This window comes from Netta rufina, assembly GCF_964035555.1.
Source record: "Netta rufina genome assembly, chromosome: 4".
Taxonomy (NCBI): domain Eukaryota; kingdom Metazoa; phylum Chordata; class Aves; order Anseriformes; family Anatidae; genus Netta; species Netta rufina.
The window spans coordinates 65,164,110-65,185,206 of NC_140127.1; the positions used below are offsets into that span (position 1 = coordinate 65,164,110).

The window sequence follows — 21,097 nt, forward strand, 5'->3', positions numbered from 1 at the left end:
GCAAAGTGTAGAAGGAAAAAGGCCTAACTGGCCTAACGCAGATCCTACTGAAATTTAGCACTACTTTCCATTCATGTGTATGAGCTCCTTAATGCTAGCAAGAAAGCGAGCTTGGTTCCAGTGGCCCTCTGCTGCTGCAGGTATCTACAGCTTGCTTTTCCACCGTGCAGTGAAAGAGGGATCAGTAAAAAGGAATCTGAAACCTGATCTAGTGCCGAGGAATGCCTTTTGAATGTGTCATTTGTACCTAGTAATTACTTCTGGGAGGTGTGAACGTTTTGCATGAGTCTTCACTCAAAACCTGAAACTGACCGTGAAGAGTAGTAAAAAAGTTATGCAAGCCTTCATGCAATTAAGCAAAGTAATTTCAAAAAGATAATTATATACTTCTTAAGCTGTGTATCATGATATCCAATAAAACGCCTCGCGTATCTGTTGGCCAATCCTTGGACCTTACATTAAGGTTTGTCCATTTTCCGGATTTTAAAGTTATCTACACATTTCTGTATATATTTGGATTTAGATCTTGCAAACTTGGGTGATCTTTTTTGTTCTTGGACTACATTTATTCCCTTATGGATGTTGCTCTGTCTTCATTTCTAAAATGCTGAATGGGCAGACTGTTTCTATCAAGCATTTTACGAAAAGTTTATGAAGTGTGAACAATAGGGTACTGATTGGTTTTCATGAATTTCAAAGTTAACAGATACAGAACCCCTGCTCAGGGAAAATCAGCTTTTTATTGCACCTAGCAGGAAATTTTAGAGAATATTATAAACTGACCAATTTCAAGGAAGTAAGATCTGATGGTAAAACGCGTACAAGCCACGATTATTGTAATGCTGAATTGATGTGAACTCCTCCTTTAGTACACTCCTGAATATGAAAAAAATACTTCATGGTGAACCTTATATACATTTAAAAATATATATAAAATTCATTGGAGACCCTTTCCAGCAGGGGTCAGAATGAAAAGGGGAAACAGTGGCACTTGCTGAGGCTGACGACTAAAGGCAAAAATCTGTCAGTCATTCAGCCTGTTCAACATTCTTTTCAACACAAATCATTTCGTCTTGATTTTCCAAACAAATGTTGTTACCTACAGTACACACCCAACTAGTTAGTGTAGATTGTCACAGAGGGGCAACACAAAACGTTCCCTTAGAGAACTTCCACCTTTGATAGCAGTTCTGAACGGAAAGGCCACCGACTGGAGTTAGCATACTCTATCCTTACAGCTTTTCAGAGAAAAAGTTCATTAGCTGCTTCACATGCCAAGGGACCAGCTGTCCTTGGAGCAGGTCTGATTGACCAGGAGGACAAGTGGGAAATAAGCTCACAGCAGTGCCAGCATGGCATATGGTCATGTACCAGCTGTTTCTGAAATGCTTGCCAAAGGGAGACCAGAATCTGGTTGGCTGTTAGGAAAATAAAAACCCACAAAACCCAACAAGCAAACAAACAAACAAACAAAAAATCCACTATCAGTATTCCTTAGATCTGACCACAAAGCCAGGACTTGATTTGAAATGTCACACGGCAACTACGTGAATATTCAGAATAACCTGTCATGTGTTTGCATGCGCTGACTTCCCCCATTAGGAGGACCCTGATATTCGGAGCATCTGGCCCTTCCACAGAGTTTTTGGCAGAAGAAAACTACAGAAATTGTTAAATAAGGGAAGTGGATTTGTACTGGTGATATACATCACTAATACACTGACAATACATCCAGGAGACCACATGGAAATTGATTTAAACTGGAGCCAATTTTTACTATAGACAAATCCCAGGTGTCCCACATTTTACTATTTTATTTCTACCTTCAAAAGGGGAATTCAGATTCTCAGCTCACAAACAAAAGCTTTGATTTGGATTGGCGCGAGTCGTATTACATTGTTGGTGAAATGCTTTTGATAAACCAGTGGAGTGACTCAGCAGAAAACACCCAGCAGGATTTTTCCCCCAAGCTTTTCCGTTTTCAGTTTCAGCTTTTCTTAACAAGAAAATAACTTAAACAGTAACTAAATAGCTCAGAGAATGACTCTGCCCTTCTAGCACGGGGTTTAAAGTACTGCTTTCTCTTTTGAGCTTTCCCTGAATACTCGCACAAGGTTCGGAGGGAACTGCGCTGATCAGCTCCACGTTCATATGACATCAATTACTGCCTCGGCAGCCCTTAGGAGAACGTCAGTAGCTGATGTAGCCACATAATCCTGCCTATTTAACTTTAAAAAACTTAGGCTAGCCAAATTTACAACTAAATTAGGTGCTTGGTAAGGGACGTTTATAAAAAGATGAAGCCTAGCTTAAAAAAAAAAAAAAAAAAAAAAAAAAAAAAAGGAAAACTACTAAGAGTAATGCTGCTCTTGTGTCACGAACAGAGGCTGGGAGGCAGTGGCTACTACCTTGGCTTGCATGCATGGTTAATGAGACATAGTTTTATGTACAGGCTTAACCCATTGAAAGGCCTGCATCCGGGGCGCGGGCACCAATCTTCCAAAGTGAGCTTGGCTCCAGCGGCTGAAGGAAGGCTCTGCTCGCACAAAAGGCGCGGTGTTGGCCAGTTTCGATGACATACCTCGCTGGGGATCTCTGAGAACCACACGTTCAGCCGCGAATAAAAGGAAAGCAAGCCCCGGGATTACGCACGGACAGAGGCCTTACTTTGACATCTTACGTAATGTTGACTTTCCTCTGACCTGGACGTGCTCATACACCCCAGAAACGCACAGACCTACCGCACACCCTAAAAGGGCGTTATTATTTTCCTAACTAACCCGCGTTAACTAGCACTCGGGTGCGCCTTTTGTCGTATTTTCGGTCCTACGGTGGCCCACTTCTGCCACCATACCATACTAAAACCCTCCTCACTCCCCGGCGGCGCCTACAGCCCCGACCCGGGCGGCATTTTATCGCAGAGAACCAAAGTTTCACGGCTCCCTCACGAAACCCAGCCCACAGCAGCACCCTCCCTCCCCGGGCGGGCTTCCCTTCAGCCCCACCCTCCCCCGCCAACCCCTCCCAGCAAGCCGTGTCACGACAAACTATCGCAATCCCCCGATTCCCTCCGTGCCCCCACACAGCACACCCCCTCTCCCTTTCCCCTCCATCCCTCCTCTACACCAGCCCGCCGGCGGCGGGATCCGCACCGCCCCGCGGGCGGAAGGATACAGGGAGGAGCCCGCGGCGCGGTCCGCCGGGGCGCTGCGGCTTGTTGCCTAGCGACGGAGCGGCCGCCCCCCCTCCCCCCCCCTCCCCGCCCGTACCGCCTCACGGGGCAGGGCCCGGCCCCGGCCCGCCCGCCTCGCTCGGGGACGGCAGCAGCGGGACGGAGCCCGCCGCCGCCTCCTCCTCCTCCCTCTCCTCCTCCTCCTTCTTCTCCGCCTGCCACAGGCCCCGGGGCCCCGCTCTGCGCCGCCACGGCAGGTAACGAGCCGCTGAGGAGGGCAGGAGGGAGCGCCGGGGCCCGGCCCCGGTGTGGGGAGGGGGGGGGGGGAGGAGGAGCTGTGGGGCCGGGGAGGGGAACGGGGGGGGGGAAAGAGGGGGGAAAGGGGAGCAAAAAAGGGGCCGGGGAGCGGCGGCGAGGCGGGGCCGGGGGTGCCCCGCTGCGAGCGGAGCCCTGAGGGCGGCCGGCGGCAGGGGCAGGTGAGCGTGGGCCGGGAGCGGGAGGAGGAGGAGGATGAGGAGGGTGAGGATGAGGAGAGGCAGAGGAAGGCGGCTCCGGAGCCCGCCGGGGGGACACGGGGGTGGCCGGGTTTGGGGGGGAGCCCCGCGGCCGTGCCCTGCCCGGGGGCCGCTCCCCGCCGGGTGACCGCTCCCCCCCTGGCCCCCCCCTCCCCTCACCCGGTCCCTTTCCCACCCCCCCCAGCATTGTCCTTTAGGGGCCTACGGAAGGCAAAAGGCGGCCAGAAAGGCTCGGGCTGCCTCCGGAGGAGGAGGAGGAGGAGGAGGAGCCGCGCTGACGGGCGACTGATGGCAGCCGCATCCTATGGCCGCGCCGAGCTGCGCAGCCGGGGCGGGCCCGGCGGGGCCGCAGCCGCTCAGCGGCAGCGGGCGGGGCGGGGGGGGCCAAGGTTTGGCGAAGGTTACAGCTCCTCGCAGGGCTGCCACGGCCCCGAGACCCCTGCCCGCAGCCCCCCGGCCGCCTCCTCCTCCTGGGGATGGCTATTAAAGGGGTGGCGGACGGCCCGGGCGTCCTCGGAAAGTTTGGGAGAAGTGGGAGCCCGCCGCCGCTCTGCCTTTGTGTTAATTGCGCGCTGCAGTACCCGGGGCTCAGCTGAAGGGTGACAGCGGTACGGGTTGCTTGTCCTTTTAGGAGAAGACATTGCCGTGGTTCCAGTGTTTTCTGTCCGGGCGTAATTTCGGGTGTAGCTAGGAGGTCCAGGACCTGAGGACACTGTGTCACGGGCGGTTGATTTTTTTCCCCGTGTAAACCATCTAAACGTTTTGCTTTCTGCCCTTCCGTCGCACGCCGTCTATTACTTCTCTGTCCCTGCGATGAAGTGGAGATTGCCGATCAAATTTGGTGTCTTGGCTGTCAAAAGTGAGCTCGCGATGATTCAGTAGAGAATTGTGTAAAACAAACTACTCCACTGCAGTGTTTAACACCCAAGTATTGCAGGCTGCTCGCAATCCGTGGCGGTCTGAAACGGCCTTCTTAAAAAATTTATTGTTCGGGACCAAAATATTCCCTATAAAAGTAAATGACATGTAACTTGATTGTTACTTGACATGTAACTCTACAGATTTTATTTTGTACTAATCCTCCATCTGCTGTTTCTTGTCAGTATGGATATGCTAAAATGGTAGCGTGCAACCCCTCCCTTCCAATCAATACAGCACATTGTGCGTGTATCAGAACCCTCAGTCCCCAACACCGAGACGTAAGAGGGCACGTAGGTAACAGATAAGATGAGTAGCACGGTGGCTGTTTGTAGTGCTCTCTGTTCAAAGGCTAAGGATTTTAGGGGACATCCTGATTTGTACGCTCCATTGAAAGCATCTGCAGTTTACGTCCCCACCATGTTCTGCCTAGCAGGTATTCCCGTACACTCCTGGAACTTTATCTCGGATCATTTGTTTTGTGCTCCATTGGCAGCAGTGATCATTTCAGACCACAGATTCTGCACCTTTGCATTAGGTACCTGACCCTGTAGCCCTTCTGCTTATCAGCAGGTGAATCAGAAGGAGGGGAAGGGGCAAACAGATTTATATGTGACCCAAGAGGAAAAATAGGAGGCCTTGAACATCTGCTACCTTAATTTGCTGATTTCACAGCCTGCACTTCCCATTGCTTTCCTTCTTGTTGCTATTCATTATTCTTCCAAGTAAGAGAAATTCCATAGGGGTAAAATGATGTCAGCATTTTGCTTTGCTAGCTTGCTGGGCGTTCTAGCAGGAACAGGGACAGAGGAAGATCTAGATACTGCTCATAACTTCGCATCAACTCCATTTGTCCTTCTTGAGCATCTCGTTTCTAGGTGAATAGGGGCAACGAAGGAAGCCAAGAGGTTGGTTTTATAATTAGCACGGGTGAATTTTCTGTGGAATTTTCCTAGTTCTTAGGAATAGTGCTATGGAGTCAGAGTGGACTTTTTCTATCTATTTAGCTAATTCCCAGCAAAATCATATGTTGGTTTAGACTCTGCTTAAAGAAGCATACAAAATGCATAGTGGTGGATGTTGAAAGTGGTACGTGCTAAATATTTCCTTAAAATCCATCTAAATGTTAATATATTCAAAGAATGTATGTATAGATGTATTTAAATCCAGGGGTATCTGCGGATTGTGAGAGAAAAAGACCCTTATTTCCTGCTATCCTTTTCTCTCCCTTAAGACATGCATTGATAGTGTATGTTTCATACATGTCCGATGGAATGATTGTGTGGAGCCCCTAAAATTGGCTAATGGTAATGACAACTAATGGCTAGTAACTGCAGGTAATAACTTCCTACCGTAAGATGATGAGTAACAACGTCTGGTGAGGCAGAATGTGATGAGGGCAGCAAGACCTGGGATTCCTGTAGGCTAAGAGAAGTAGCAGGGGCTGTTCTAGTTATCTGTGCTGCTCGTGGAGCCTGGAATGCAGATCTTCTTCTGGAAGCTCTTTAACGTGCCCTGTTTCTTGGGGTGCTTTGTATTGGGGGACAGAGGTTGGAGTTCTTCGCTTCAGTCCAAGACCAACGACAGGCTGCGCAGGTCATTTGGAAATGTGATTACTGAAATGAGTTGTCTTCTGTTTGCCTTGCTCTGTGTGTTTGTTTTTTTTTTTTTTTTCCCAAGAAATTTTCTCAGTAAAGTTAATTTCGTGATGCAAAATAAAAATGTTCAAATGAATATTTGAATGCTCGGTTGCATTTGAGTACATAGATAAAACGAAAATTGGCTGTTATGAGGGAAAAGCATGTTTTCTTTTTAATTTGGAAACCATTTACCAGATTTTTCTAGGCAGAAATATCAGCTAACTGCAGGACTTCTCAAATGCTTTAGTAGAAAGAGATCTATACCAGCCAGTTACAACATTTTTACTGTAAGGGATCTTGGACTTTCCCCAGCAGCTGCTTGGGTGCATTTATAATGGTTGTTGAGGGATCCAATGTGCATTTTGTTGGCCATGACGGTTTTTTGTTCTTTGAACATTCAGTAAAAAAGATTCTCCTTTCACAAGCTTCTTACTAAAAGTTCTTTCTCTAGCTATAGTGGAAGCTACTGAGAATTTTGAATTTTTAATGTGCTATTTCCTTTTTAATTTCACATGCAAGTATCTGGATTTACCCCCATCAAACTATTCCTTGGTTATTTAGATTCTGCTTATAACCTAGTATCTGTATTTCCACTTGGGCACCCGTCCTTCCAAGAGCTTTATTTCCAAGGAAGCAGCGTGGACGCTCAATTATAGATTTAATTTTTAACTTTTTTTTTTGTTGAGTGTAAATTAATTTAAATTCATTTTACTGTTGTGATATTATATACAGTAGATTTAATTATATCCTGCTGAGTTTATGCATAGTCTGTATGCAGGCTTGCTGTAAAAATTTTCATTTTTAATGTAATTTGGGAATGTTTAAATTTCTCATTTCAGTGATTTAGTGCATCAAGGAGGAGGTTTCAAACATACAGTCAACGCGAGCTTTACTCATGGCTGTAACTTTCTAGGTCTTATTCGAGAAAGGATTGCAGGTGAAAACTTATTCTCTGTGCCAAAGGAGGAAAAAAAAAAAAAACACATTTAGAAATAAAATTAAATTGTAGTAGGGATAAAATCTGAACATTGTTTTTTGTACTTCCTGTAACTTAAAGAAAAATCTTCCCCATGCTGTTATTAAGTTAATGTAAGAGTACCGAGGCAACAAGGCGTGCTCGGTGGGCTGGGCTGGGCTGGGCTGGACGAGACTGGCATTTTCCTATCAGCTGTGTGACGGAGTGAATCGAAGCACGTTGTTGCATCTTAACGTGCCCGTGGTTGAGATGCTGGATGGAAAGGAGGAGCTGTTCAGCCATTCATATGTTATTAAATCGGGTGTGGGTTGGGTTTTCACTGCTGTTTTGGAGACTCTGTTAGATGAGCTAGCCGGGTTTAGGAGAGCTGTGTAGTCGTGCTGCAGGAGGGGCTTTGCGTCCTGTTAAAGAAAGTGCAGAGATAAGAGAGTAAGAGATTAGGGGCTAGCTGAAGGCCGGAGAAAATAAAGCCGTTTTCGTAAGATTGTGTAGTTTTCCCATCAGAACAGCGGGGCTGAGTTGCAAGGTATGCTCTGCAAGGTTATCCCAGGTAATGTTAGCTTAGTCAAGATTTGGATTGAGATAATCTTTAACAGTAAAGTGGCAAAACACGCTCAAACATACACAGAGTGATTAAAGAAATTATTTTGGTCATTTAGGATGTGTCATATATGCTTTTTAAGAAAATCCAGTGTTTTATTAGCCTAAAGGAAAAAGGCTGCTCGAAGCATCGCTAATGAAGAAATCAGGAATGCATATTGCTGCCACTGAATGAGTAATTAATTCTCACTAAATCCTTGTGACACCGTAATCTGTTATTACAAACTTGAAACAAATTTGAAGACTGTGGCTGAGTGGGAGTGCAACCTTAAAACAGGACAGGGAATTTGGGGTGCTGGAGCGTCCTGAAAGGAACAGAGCTGGCTTCCAGCGGTTTGTCGGAGCGGTGACTTTCCTTAGGAAGTTGAAGAAATAGCTTCTGCTTTTTCATGGTGGTTTAATTCAGCTGGCTGAAGGTTTTGAGCTAATGATTGTTGCTAATTAGCTAAAGGTTGCTGTTGAGTGACTTTCATTCTGGTGCTGTCTTCTGGGGTAGAAGTTCACTCTGCTGCTTCCCTGGCCGCTGCACTCAGCGAGGGCACAGAACAACCCAGGGGGCTTCTTGCCTTAAGTCTCCTATTGAAGTCTTTGGAACTGCTTTGCTGGAGGTCACGTTGAGTTGTGTGGGGTGACATGAGTTATAAAATGATTCTGGAGGCCCAGCTGTTAGTTTAATTTTCACATTTATGTAGATGTGCTTTTTTTCACCAGCTACTCTGAACAGGATATCTCATCGGCTTGAGAAAAACCTCAGAGTTCCAGTTTTTAGTAACTTTGAACTTGAGTTGTGAAAGAAATACCTTGGTTAACAGCACAGTAACTTCCTTGAAGAGAAGTAATATAATGCTGAGCCGGTGTTTTTGTAAGAGATTTTCTGCGGTGATGGTTAAATATTCTGTGTTTCAGTAAAAATACATTTTCCAGCTGTCCTTTGAAGTAGCAAATGCTTAGTTTTGTTTTAAAAGCAACGCTAACCTGTCCTACCTGCTTAGTCTGTAAACTTTTTTTGAATAATCAGTAATATTTTTAAGGAATGTATCTAATCATATAGGTGAGATAGAATATGACAACAAATGGCAGCACCATTTTTAAGGAAGAAGAAGAATTTTTTTTCCCCCAAGGGTGTGACAGTATAAACTGAACAAAATACATATTAACATGCAGTTGAATGCCAAAATATATATTAATTCTTTCCTTAATTGTTACTCTGTTGAAAATTGTTGAGTCTCCTGCTTCTATGCTCAATTTGATAAATATATGGCATTTTATTTACTAATACTTCAGATTAAAAATCAGAGGTGATAAGGGTGCAGGGGAAAAGCCAGTGCGACAATTTCCTTTGTAGCTCTGCCATATTTTCTTCACTGCAAAGTCAATATCTTCTCTGTTGGTTAATTCATAGAGCTCGGAAATTCAGCTTTTCAGAGCTCTTCATTAGCATCGAGCTTCTTGTGCCTGAGATATTAGACATTTTTGCACAACTATTAATGAAAACCTTCTCTATATGTAGCTCCCAACTGAATTTGTGATACCATTTTTTAATGGAAAGAGATACTGAAAATATTCAGGCAAGAATATTTGTTTTTAAAACCCTTCGTGGGGCTCTTTTTAAGCTTTTCAAAAAGACAGTAACGAGTGCTTTGAATCACAGACCAAGTACAGAAAGCCTCAACCAAATATAGAGGACTTCAATAGTAAGCATTCAGAGAAGAACCACATGCAAGTTAATGAAATAAAGTAAAACGTATAGCGTGGTCATTGCTGGGTACGGCTGGGTTATTGACTCTGAAGGTATAAATAGCTGGAGAAATACCTCTGCCTTTAAATGGACAGGAGCTATTGCATGTCTGGAATTCATAATTCATTCTCCTTTTCCCTCCCCAGCTGAAAGATGCAAAGTATGCCTCAGACTAAATTTCATTTTAACTGAATTAAATGCTATATAGTTGCATGAAAAGGGTGGCTATGGGGCAGTGAAGAGCACCCGATGCTTTATTGGGGTGGCACCACTGCCACTGGGGGGTGATGCCCCATGAGTCAGTGTAGGGCAGCCGGGTAGGGCACACGGGTGGCTGTGTCCATGCTTGGAGAGGCTCTGAAGCTGGAGGCAGGTCTGCTGCAATGGACGCCTGCAGGTGTTTGTTCTTCAGGCCATTACTGCCTGCCTGGGAATGGGGTTCAGGCTCCAGCAGAGAGCTGCTCACAGGAGGTGGCTCGAACCGCTCCAGGAGTTGGACAAGGCATCAAGAAGGCAGGAAGCAGAGGGGTCAAAACAGTAGAGAGCATTTGTCTGATCTTTCCATGATACGGCTGCATCCTTCTCGGTGGCGTTGGAAAGCCCCCATGTGTTGTACGTGGCAGAAAAATTAGTAGGTCTATTGAGATGGGAATGGTAGGAAGCTTACAGGTTTTACGTGCCAAAAGTCCTGAAGATAAGTGTCTCGGTGGGTTTAAAACGTGCCTCCTTGGTGATCTTAGTTATATATTTGGATTTGTTTTTTATTAGCTCTGTTTCTTTTCTTAAACCTGAGAGAATTATCAAAGAGTGATGATAGTAATCAGTAATGTGCAGTCTGCTGCTTTTGTACATGCACGTAGGAAAAGATAGAGCTTTTGATAAATATGTCCTTGTAAAAAATTCTCAGGGGTCTGAACAAAAAAGACTAGCTGTCTCCTCCTTGAAGTTACAGCTAGACAGGGACTTCTCTCCGGCCCTGCAGCAGTCCATCCAAGCCTTCCCTGGGTGTTACAGACGTGAGGTGTGCTGCTGAGACCTGCAGTTTGAAATTGAAATGCTTAAATCATGCTGATACCCTTCACTGGGAAAAAGAAACACAGCAGAACTGTCGGAAAGCTGGTGTTGGCGTGGCACTTCGGAGGTGCGTGTATGCCTTCCTCTGAACCAGCACCCAGTGTTCCTCTTGCATTCTCCACACCTTGGTGATCTGCAATATTGCAGGCTAGCTGCAGTGCTAGAGTTAACCTCTCTGTCACCAGAACCTGCAGCAGCAGTACTGTGACATCTCCAGCTGCTGTTGCAGAGGGATTCTGCTTGTTTGAAGGCTGAATCTGCTGAGTTACACAAAGGCGGCAGTGCCACTTCCTCTCTTACACCTGATGGAGAAATTCTGTGGCAACAAGAGTTGACCGCTTACTTCTGCTTGCCACCTGCCCACCAGAAATGATTTTTCTCCCATGTACAACAAACCGCTCTCAATTCATCCGTGCAGCCACGCAGTGGATAGGTTTTGTACAGGGCCAAACTGCTGAGAATCTCCTTTCCCGTTCCTTCCAGGCAAATGCTGGGACATCCTCTCACGGTAGCAGTGCACAGCTGAGGTGCCGTTTACCCTGCCTGGCTTTTGTGTCAGCAGGTTTCCCCATGAAGGTGCTGCTGCTGGTGTCGTTCTTCTCTTGAAAGTGTGTTACCGCTAGGATAAAAGCCCTCGCTTCTAGTTTTCACAAACTGGCACTGGTGCTGGTAGTAATAGTAATTGCTTCCAACTTTGTCAGTTACCTGTAGTTTCCTAAGTTCACTTTTAAAGTAGAAAATGCTTAAATTCCTTGTCTATAGATTCCAATTTGTATTTTTAAGCTTATTAAAAATTCGTATTTCTAAATTAGGGGATGTGAGTACATGTTGCTTTTTACAGATAGGATTTTAAAAAGGCTGTAGTCTTGTTTAAACAAGTAAAACTTAGTTCAAGCACCACTTCTAAATTTAGTTCAAAAGCTTCAACTTTAGTTCAAAATTCAGTTTAGGACAGTAACAAACTAAACTGGAAAAAAGGCTTTCTCATGGCAGTATACCTACATTTTTTTTTTTTTGCGAAGAGAATTATTAGGATTGTATTGATAGATGGCTAACCTCGTTTGGACAAATTCTAATTGAAATGATGGAAATGGTGCCAATGTTAATGACAGCTGGCCAGTGAGGCAGTATTTCACTCCTGTAGTTTCATACATCTACAAACATCTTTTAGTTTATTAAAGCTGATCAATATTTGAAGGTGTTCTTAATAGTCAAAAGGCATTTTTATAACAAATACAGAAACTTTTGGAGATGTGGTAGTTTTGGCAGGGACGAGGGGAGCAGTTTACAAGTTCGCTGCCCTTAAACTTGTCTGGTACGGCCACACAACGGATGTGTGGTACCAGAAATTGCTTCATTTATCAGCTGTGTGAGCTCTGTCAGAACTGCTCCAGACTCCCTGAAGTTAATGGGAATGGATGTACTGGTTATGTGCTGTAAAATGAAGTTACTGCTTTTGGATTTTTTTTTAATACATCTTTGATAGTGAGCCTTGATCTCCTGAAAGTTTCCTGAGCGATGCTCTGAGACCACCATACTCTGTCTTGAAGATAGAATTTGCTCAGTAAAATATTAAGACACTGTTAAAAGAGGTTCTGCAAAACTTGCCGACTGATAGGGCTCATGAGTTGCATCCCTACGTCCTGTTAGTGGAGAGCCACTTCCTATGTATTCACCATGTAAAGGCGCTTCTAAGAAGTGTGCTGTACATAATAGGAACCCTTTCAAAAGAGTCAGCCTGTGAAGCCACTTCCAGATCTTGTCATTCTGGAAAGTAAAGAAGTTTTGATATGCGATGGACATAGTGTGCTGTGACTGTTTGCAGCGTCCGTAGGTTTTGCTGCTCGGTTGTGCTTTTCCCTCTATCTTGCCTCTTTTAAACTAACAAATTGTACATCTCCCAGTTTATTTTACACATTTTAAGGAAGCAGACTACATCCAGCTCACCAAGAATATCGGCATCTCAGCTGTGCAGCTGAACCTTGTGCAGGCGCCTCACCGGCTGACTCGGCAGGCCTCCGTGACTGTTCCCCCCAGCTCCGTTAGCGCTCTGCTCTCCGGCAGGATTGATGTTCTGACATCTTGTCACAAAGTTCGTGTGTGTTAATGTGCAGCTCTGCGAGTGGATCAGCTAATTGAACTCCTCCAGCTCCTTTTCTTTGGAGTGGTGTTCTTGTATTATGGTGAACATGAATGTTTTATGAGAACAACTGTACTGGTGCAGACAAAGGCTTTGTCAAATCCCGTACTTGTCTGCAGCAGCATCTGTAAGTGAGGTGTTGCAGAAGAAAAATGAACAGGGGGAATATTTGGGATACCTCTCCCGAACAGTACCTCTGCCCCGCACTGTTCTCAGTCTTAAAGGGATTTCCTGAGCCCGATGTGGTTTGCCTAGTTGGAAACTTTTGAGGGACCTCTCCTCAATTTTGTTTGGAGCTCATCTAAATATGTATGTTTTGTGTCCTCAGAATCTGACAAGGAATTCTTCATAGTTCTTGTGTGAAGTTTTGTATGTAGTTCTTGCAGTCAGTCCCTATCCAGGGAGGGCAAGGCTGTTTTGCTATCACAGGACCGAGGCTCTGTGAGCTGCTGTGGGTTAGCTGACACCGCACAGCCACTTGCTCGCTTTTTCCCAGCAGGATGGGGAAGAGGATCAGAAGGGTAAAAGGGAGAGAACTTGTGGGCTGAGATAAGGCAATTCAATGGGTAAAGCAAAAGAAAGAATGAACTCGCTGCTTCCCCCTGAAGGCAGATGTTTTGCCATTGCCAGGAAAGCAGGGTTCCTTCATGCGTAATGGGTACGTGGGAGCACAGATGCCCCAACTCCCAACATCTTTGTGTTGTTCCCCCATCACCACGTCTTTTCCCCAGTTTTTACTGCTGAGTGCAACACCACACGGCATGGGACATCCCTTCGGCCACCCGGGTCGGCTGTCAAGGGTCTGCCCCCTCCCAGCCCAGCCTCCTTGCTGGCCGTGCAGCCTGAGAGCCAGAGAAGGCCTTGACACTGTGTGAGCGCCACCCTGAATAGCTCCAGCACCCCAGTTATCAAGGCTGGTTTGGTCACAAAGCCAAAACATAGCAGGATATGAGCTGCCGTAAAGAAAATTAATTCTAGCCCAGGCCAAGCCAGTGCAATCTCTACCCCATGCTCCTCACTGTTCATGTATGTGTGTGTTAAGCACGGGTTGGGATAATTTAAAGGTGCATCCATCGCAGCAGTGTACAGTGAGTGGGCAAAACGTGAATGTGGTGCCAGAGATGGCTTTGGTTTTGTAATGTGGTTTGGTCTTTCGACTGCTGCTGGCTCCTCGTTTCTGGTTTCATGAAGTTTCCAACATACTACTTAGGAGCTTGTTTCTGCGGTGAGCAGTGAGCTCAAAGCTCACTGTTTTGTATAAGGAGCTTATTAGTAGTAGCACGAGGGTTTTATTCCTGCCTGGTCTCCCTTCAAGTTTATCTACATGGAATTTTGTTTGATTTTTATTGCCGAGTTGCTCAGTTTCATAAAGTCCTGCAGTTTTTCAGTTGCTCTGTGCTCACAGTCCCTGCTAGCTTGCTGTAACTTGCTAAATTCTTCTCTATGTCACTTACCCCATCTTCCAGGTCATTTATGAATTTATTAACCAACACAGGTCCCAGTGCAAAATCCTACAGAACTGTGCTCATGCCTTCCTTTGTGTCATCTTGGTTATATCTGTGTTCTTTCTCTTCGCTAAGAAAATGAGGCTTATGTGGTAACTCATGAATTCTTTGAGTAATTCCATTAAGCATTTACACAGGATTAGTAGCTTCAGATTTTCATTTGGATAAGCGTTATGAAAATAGGTGAGCAGATTATTCAAGGAAAAAAAATCCTGCAGTGACAGCCACTCACTGGTTTCTGTCCCGTGTGTGCTTCTCTGATTTGACTGAGGTACTCTAGAACCTATATCCGTTGTGAAAACAAAATTGTACCACGCTTGCATTTCTCAGTAATACTTTATTTATTTATTTATTTATTAAAAAAAAAAAAAAAGGAATTCAGTGTATATATAAAAGTTAATCCTAAATATCTAAAAGAGCTGTGTGTATGTCTGCGACTACTTTAGCACTCCTTGCTTTGATTCCACTTGGGTGTTTTAATCTGTGCTTGTTTTGACACAAGGCTACTGAAGCTTTGTGGCAGAAATTGTCTGAAATGGGATGGAGGGAGAGATTAGTTTCCAGCACAAGCATTATCAATTTTTTTGGTTTACGATAGTGTTTCAGAGCCTTAGTCATGAATCGAGTCCCTGCTCTATTTGTTGTACAATAACATCAACCGTCGCCAACACACAAAAAGGCTGTCCTTGCTCTGAAGACAACACAGCCAAATTTCTTAGATTCACAAAGAATGTGATTAAAAAATAACAGCTTCTTCTGGATTCACATGTCTTTTAAATGCCATGTGAAATTCATTAAGGACACAGATTCCATTGTTCACTGGATTTTTAAATAGGCTTTGTTTCTGGGCTTTGACAGTGCTTTCCCCTGTGTGTGACTGTTTGGTTTGCATATTAAGGATTTGTTGAGATTTTTCACTGAAAGAAACAAAACAAATGATGGTAAAATTGATGATTCCTCCATAATGCATCAGAGAAAATGTGGACTTCTGTTACCATCATATGATGGGACGGTACTTTTGATTATCAGTCTTTTAGAGGGGGACTGAAAGTTACTTAGGTGAATTCATAACTTTTAATGTGTTACTGACCACACATGATAAAATTTTCACTTTTGATTTATAGTAATTAGGATTTGCAGATTTACCCATGTGTAGTTGTCGGGGAGAGGAAGGATTGTTTGCTGGCTTTTAATAAAACTATTCTGGGGAAAAGTACTGCTAAAATTTATGTTCAAGTTAACAAGAGTGGACTTTGATATTCACATTTAAAGAAAGAACTCTGCAATAGCTTTTTCGTTCCTTGAAAAATTATCATACGTTGTCAGAGATGGAAGCAAAGAAAACCCAACTTTCAAAAACGAGAGCTTTTAATTGTAAACTATGTCATGTGCTGGCACATTTCACCAATTATTAGAGGAAATTTTGTGTAAACAACGCTTAGGACAACTACTGTGTGACAAGGTTTAGTCTAATTGTGAACATCGAGAATGAAGCTCTGGAGGCCCAGGTGTGATGGTTATCCCTCCTGGGAATGGAGGGAGGGAGGAAGGTGGCATCTGTAGCTTTATCTAAGAGGCTGACTTCTCTGTAGAAGGTGCACAGCAGTGTGTAAGAAAGCTTTGTTGCCTGAGAGTCTTTATTTGCAGATTATGCAAAGAAATAGATCCTATTGTAGATCCTATTATTTTTTTCCAGTTGGGTATGGACCCTGGTATTGTGAACTTAACTCTGCAAATGGTTTGCCTCATTTTAAGTTATATTTTTATGATCTACAAGAAGCAGTCTTGTACTTTAGTTTACTGAAAGGACAGTAATAAGGCACTTTTTTTTTTTTTCTTTTCCAATATTTTCTGCTCCTTTAAGTCTTGATATTAGGTATATCTTTAGGAAAGCTTGTTAAAGCATGAAGTCTATTTACTTTTTTCATTTAAAGGTGTTTGTTCAGAACCTTGCCATATAAATGAAATTTTCAGGGGCCTCTTGGTGCTGATAAAATACAGATGAGGCAACCTTAGATTAATTCAGTGGGTTTTGTGGTTTGGCTTTGTTCACTGTTTTCCAAGATTAGAAACGATTGGGGGGGGAAAAAGAACCAACTTTCCCTCTTAAGTTCTGTAAAATAACTGCTTTTTGTACAAAAGGGAATGATGGAGAAAAAAGTTGGTGAAGGTGTGGAAATGTCTCACCTGGCGTGATTTTGTAGAGTTTGCTCTTTCTGTTGGGATGCTAGCACTTTCTGGGTGGGCCTGCGTCAGTTTAAATGAAAAGTGATTTAATTACATCTTTATTTTATTGTACTCTTTAGTAATCTTAGTGTAATTTTGCAGAATAAAACTTATATGTAGACACAACTGTCACAAAGGTATTTTTGTGGCTCAAGATGCTCTGAATTATTTTTATGAATTTGTCACAACAATAGCTACATCCCATTTTGCTTACAAGGAAGACTAAGATTTTATCTTCAAAAAAGACTATTTACCATAAAAGACAGCATCATAGGGACTGGCGTGGAGCGTTCAGCTTCAATTTCCATACCATTGGTCCTCCTCCTGTGTTTTTTTTTTTCCTACAGAACACTTAGAGCTGTTGCCTTTGCTGTAACTACGTGTAAGCATACTAAAACTGAGTGACTGTCTACAGCTGTTTGTTTTTTGGGTTCAAGGAACGTTTAGTGGTTATCACACTGAGTCTAGTTTTGAGGAAGAGAATCTATTCTAAAGTAGTCGAAGTGGTGAAGTCAGTGTTTATTTACACAATATTGCAGTCTCTTTCCTGCACAGGACACTATAGGCTGGCTGTCAGTGACCTTGTGAAGGTCATTGATTGGTGTTACAAAAACTGAAGGCTACTTAAAAGGAGGATGTGCTAGTTAGTGGGGTAAGGGGAAACTCTTTCGAAATAATTTCATCGTGTATTTTTGACTTTGGCATTTGTAAGTAATCAATACAGTTTTCACAAACAATTGGTAGATATGTGTAGATTTTTATTTAGTAATTGTCATTACAAGGCATGCCCCTCCATCATATTTTACAGCTGGAAACAGGGAATTCTTTCCAAGTTGGTAGTTAATGTAACAAGCTCTGCACTAGTTCCTAAAGCTGCATTGTCATGTCTGTGTTCAGGTTAGCTGTGACCATCGTGAGGATGGAGGCTGTATTAACGAGACAGTGTGAAAGAGATCAGAAAGGGATGCTGACTTATTTCTCAGATAATGTTACCTGTGAAGTTGAGCTTCGCATCTGTTAGCAGAAATGTTTGCTATTTGATAGACAAGTGTTGATTTGATATGAAAAACCTCTGTCTAGTGCTGGGTTGGGAAAATGTTTCCCAGTTTGCACAGAATTTTGTTCTGAAACATAATGGGAATAGGTGCTTAGCACTTCTTGTAAAGCAAAGTACTCGAGACAGTTGTAACACGAGAACTCTCAAAGACTATTTCAATTTTTTTTCAATTTCCAGTTTTTATATTTGTTTTTTTTTTTTTTTAAACATAATAAAATAATGTTAAAAAGAGGACTTGAAATGTGATATTCAAAAAAGCTTGACCAGTACTTGAACGTCATAGAAATTTTATTGTCTGTTTCTCAACTCCAGCGATGATCTCTGGCTCTCTTGCTGCCTCTCCCCACCCATCTAAGAAAGCCAGGCGTACTGCAGCTGGTCAGCCAAAGCGATGCTTTATCACAATAGATCTCAGCAGCTGAAGTCCTCAAATGCCTCGTGTAAATACATGTCAAGATAGGAAAGAGAGGCTGTGTTTTCACCTTATTCAGGGAAAAGCTGAAGCATGAACTGAGTCCTTACAAGATGCTAAATATGTAGCCATGTGTCTGAGTAACTCTGGGTTGAAACGACTCATTTTCCAGAAGCCCTTTGCTATGCTGTGTGTCAGGTAGTCAAAGCATTCAGTGGAAAATGTCACCACCTTAAGCAAGCCCTCCCCATGTTCTCCCCTGGACTCGTTTTGATGGTGTCTTTGCAAACCACTGACAGCTTCAGATGTGTCTTCTGCCCCCCATCCACTCTCTGCGTGCTGTAAGAGAAAAGATGAGAGGTAGATGAGAGACCTACAGGATTAGAAGCAACACGTTTCTTGGTTACTATCTCCCCCTTGCCTTTTTTTTTTTTCCTGTTTGTTTCCCTCTTTTCATAATTGCACTCCCCATTGGAACTTTCTACCAGCTCTGCCCAAACAGTGCTGATTTCCTGAACGTTCAGCTAGTGCTGCTCCCTGCCCCAAAAAAGACAGCGCAGGAGGGCAGTTTCCCCAGATCTTTAAAATGTAATGTCTGGGGAGCATTGAGCATGGCAGTGTTCATCGCATGAAGAGATCCACATCTCTTCTTGTGCCAGTGGGAAAAGGAAAGAAAAAAAAAAAAAACAAACAACTTTGCAAGGTGTTTCACTGTACTGTTATTTATGCTTGCCTGTGAGAGTCTGACCAATACAGAGATGTTACTGACACAGCCTGAATACTGTTGTGTTACCTCCTTACTCAAACAGAGATCTCCATCGGAGCCATAAGGTGGCTTTAATTGTAGGGTAGGCTTTTGTCAGCTCTGTAGCAACTGATCATAGAGCTTTTTTTGCCTTTTTTTTTTTTTTTTTTTTTTCCCTGGTGCTGTCACAGTTGATTCAGTAAAGCTCTGGAATATGCAGCTGTACTGGGGCAGTGATGCAAAGAAAAACCTGTAACTCCTAAAAACTGTGATCTTTTGTTTTGTAGACATAGGTGTCAGCTGTAAAGGCACCTTTTAGTTTTTGTTTGGCCCCCAAACGTGTGCTACCTGCACCCTATTGTTCAGTTGCCTTAGGTGATGGCTGTTGTGAGCAAGTTGCTCCCAGCATCTTGCAGGGGGTTGAAGCAAAGCAGGAGGTACTGCTTAGATGCTTCAGGCTTCTTGTTTCCTTTCCTTCAGGCTTTGTTTCCTGCAGGACCTGCCTTCCTCAGGGTTAGAGGAGAGAACGCCTCCACATGTGGGGCTTGCACGTTCTGCCCCTCACTTGGCCAGAATTGATTTGGGGTTACAGGTGTTCTCACTCTTAGGCTGGATTTTCTATCTTAAAATATGGGTTAGAGTGTAAGTGTGCTAAGGCAAGGCTGGGGTATTCAGTTACATATTGAAGGTTGAATGTTAATTCTTACATGTATCAATTCTGCTCAAATTTTTTGAAGTTATTTCAGAAATTCATATATTTATGTGGACAGGTTTTGCATGATGAAATGCTCTGTTGGCCTGAGGCAAAGAAAATACTGAAACTTTAAAAAAAAAAAAAAAGAAAGAAAAAAAAAAAAAAAGAAAAACCCCAAACCCAACGATAGCAACTATTTAGTGATAGGGTGTGAGAAACAGTTCTGTTGGTCTGATGAAACTCCTGGCCAGATGAATTTCATAATTTCAGTGTTTTATAAGCATGATGCTTGTTTTTTGTTTGTTTCATAAACGGTTATCACATCAAAACAGTAGGATTATATTGTTTTGTAGTGATGCAAAAGATGTAGTTTGATATCAACTGAAGTGAATTTCTTTGTTCAAAGCGTCTCTTTTCAGCTGATAAAGTAGTAAAACCTCAACTTGCTTGTAAAGCTGGGCCAAACATATTTCAATCAATGCATTAGTTGTGAAGCGTTTGATGAAGGAGCCTGTCTTTCTGCATTAGAAAGTGCCTTTTCTGAAGTCACCTTTAAACTTGGAATAATGCCTGTTACTCTTGGAAAGGATGCTGAGCAGCTGTACTGCATAGGTGGAGTCAGCAGTATCTAAATGACTACTTTTGACTTTGTTTATTTTTCTCTGTTTAATATTATTCGTGTATGGATATCTAATATCACAACTTCTCATTTTTTCCTCTTTATAGGTCCTGCTGGGGACTTGCATCTGGCCTCAATGTGAAATTAAGGTAGAAAAACACATCTACATATGTGTTTGCTATTAGGATTTAGTTTATTCACTGGTCATGCCTGAAGAGTGATGTTCGTCTCTAGACGGCTAACTGCCAGGAAATATAAATGATTGTCCTAGAAGTCAAGCCTCTCTCCTATTTACTGGAGTGAAAATCACCTCCAGATACCGACGGAATATCAACTACAGAAAATGCTTCACGTTATAAGGATGCCAACCACCTAGATTCATGCGCCCTATCTGTACAGTTGTTGTGGATGGTTTGCCATCTGAAAGCTCCTCAAGCTCTTATCCAGGCCCTGTATCTGTTTCTGAAATGTCTCTGCTACATGCTTTGGGTCCAGTGCAGACCTGGCTGGGACAAGAGCTAGAGAAGTGTGGCATTGATGCCATGATTTATACTCGGTATGTCCTCAGTCTTCTGCTGCATGATAGCTATGACTACGACCTGCAGGAACAGGTATTTACATATTTTAGATGTTGTCCAGTGAAAGTGAGTTTTTGTATCAGTTCTGTTTTGTGTATTGTACTTGGGCATGGCTCCCGTGGTGGGGGGTGGTTGTCTTTCAGTGTGTGGGTGGAAGGGGGGTATAAACCCACGGGGATCAAATTCAGTGGGTGAGCTGAGGTTGGTGTAGTGAGTTTGCTTTATCAGCAATCACACTGAACAAAATTTCAGCATTACTGCAATCAATAGTAGAGTTATTAATACTGGAATGTCATGTGTCATAAACATAGACCTTCAGTACTCATGCCTTTAAGACATATTTAATATTGGAACATGAGTAAACTTGTGTAATTTTTGTAAGCTGTGTGTCAAACTAGGCTGCTTCACAGTAGCCTGTAGACTTCCCATCACTTCTCCTTACAGATTTAATTTCATGCAATTTTCAGTAAAGAATAAAAAGGAATACG

The 21,097-nt window shown here is 43.4% G+C and overlaps 1 protein-coding gene across 1 annotated transcript in view; it reads left to right on the forward strand.

The window, feature by feature from the left end:
* Positions 1-3,299: 3,299 nt before the first annotated feature.
* The window catches only part of KIAA0232, a 67,622-nt gene continuing 49,824 nt past the window's right edge, over positions 3,300-21,097 (forward strand). The window contains exons 1-2 of the mRNA XM_084286232.1: positions 3,300-3,429; positions 20,139-20,642. Coding sequence (XP_084142358.1) covers positions 20,412-20,642 — 231 coding nt within the window. The 5' untranslated portion in view covers positions 3,300-3,429; positions 20,139-20,411. The remainder of the gene's footprint in view (positions 3,430-20,138; positions 20,643-21,097) is intronic.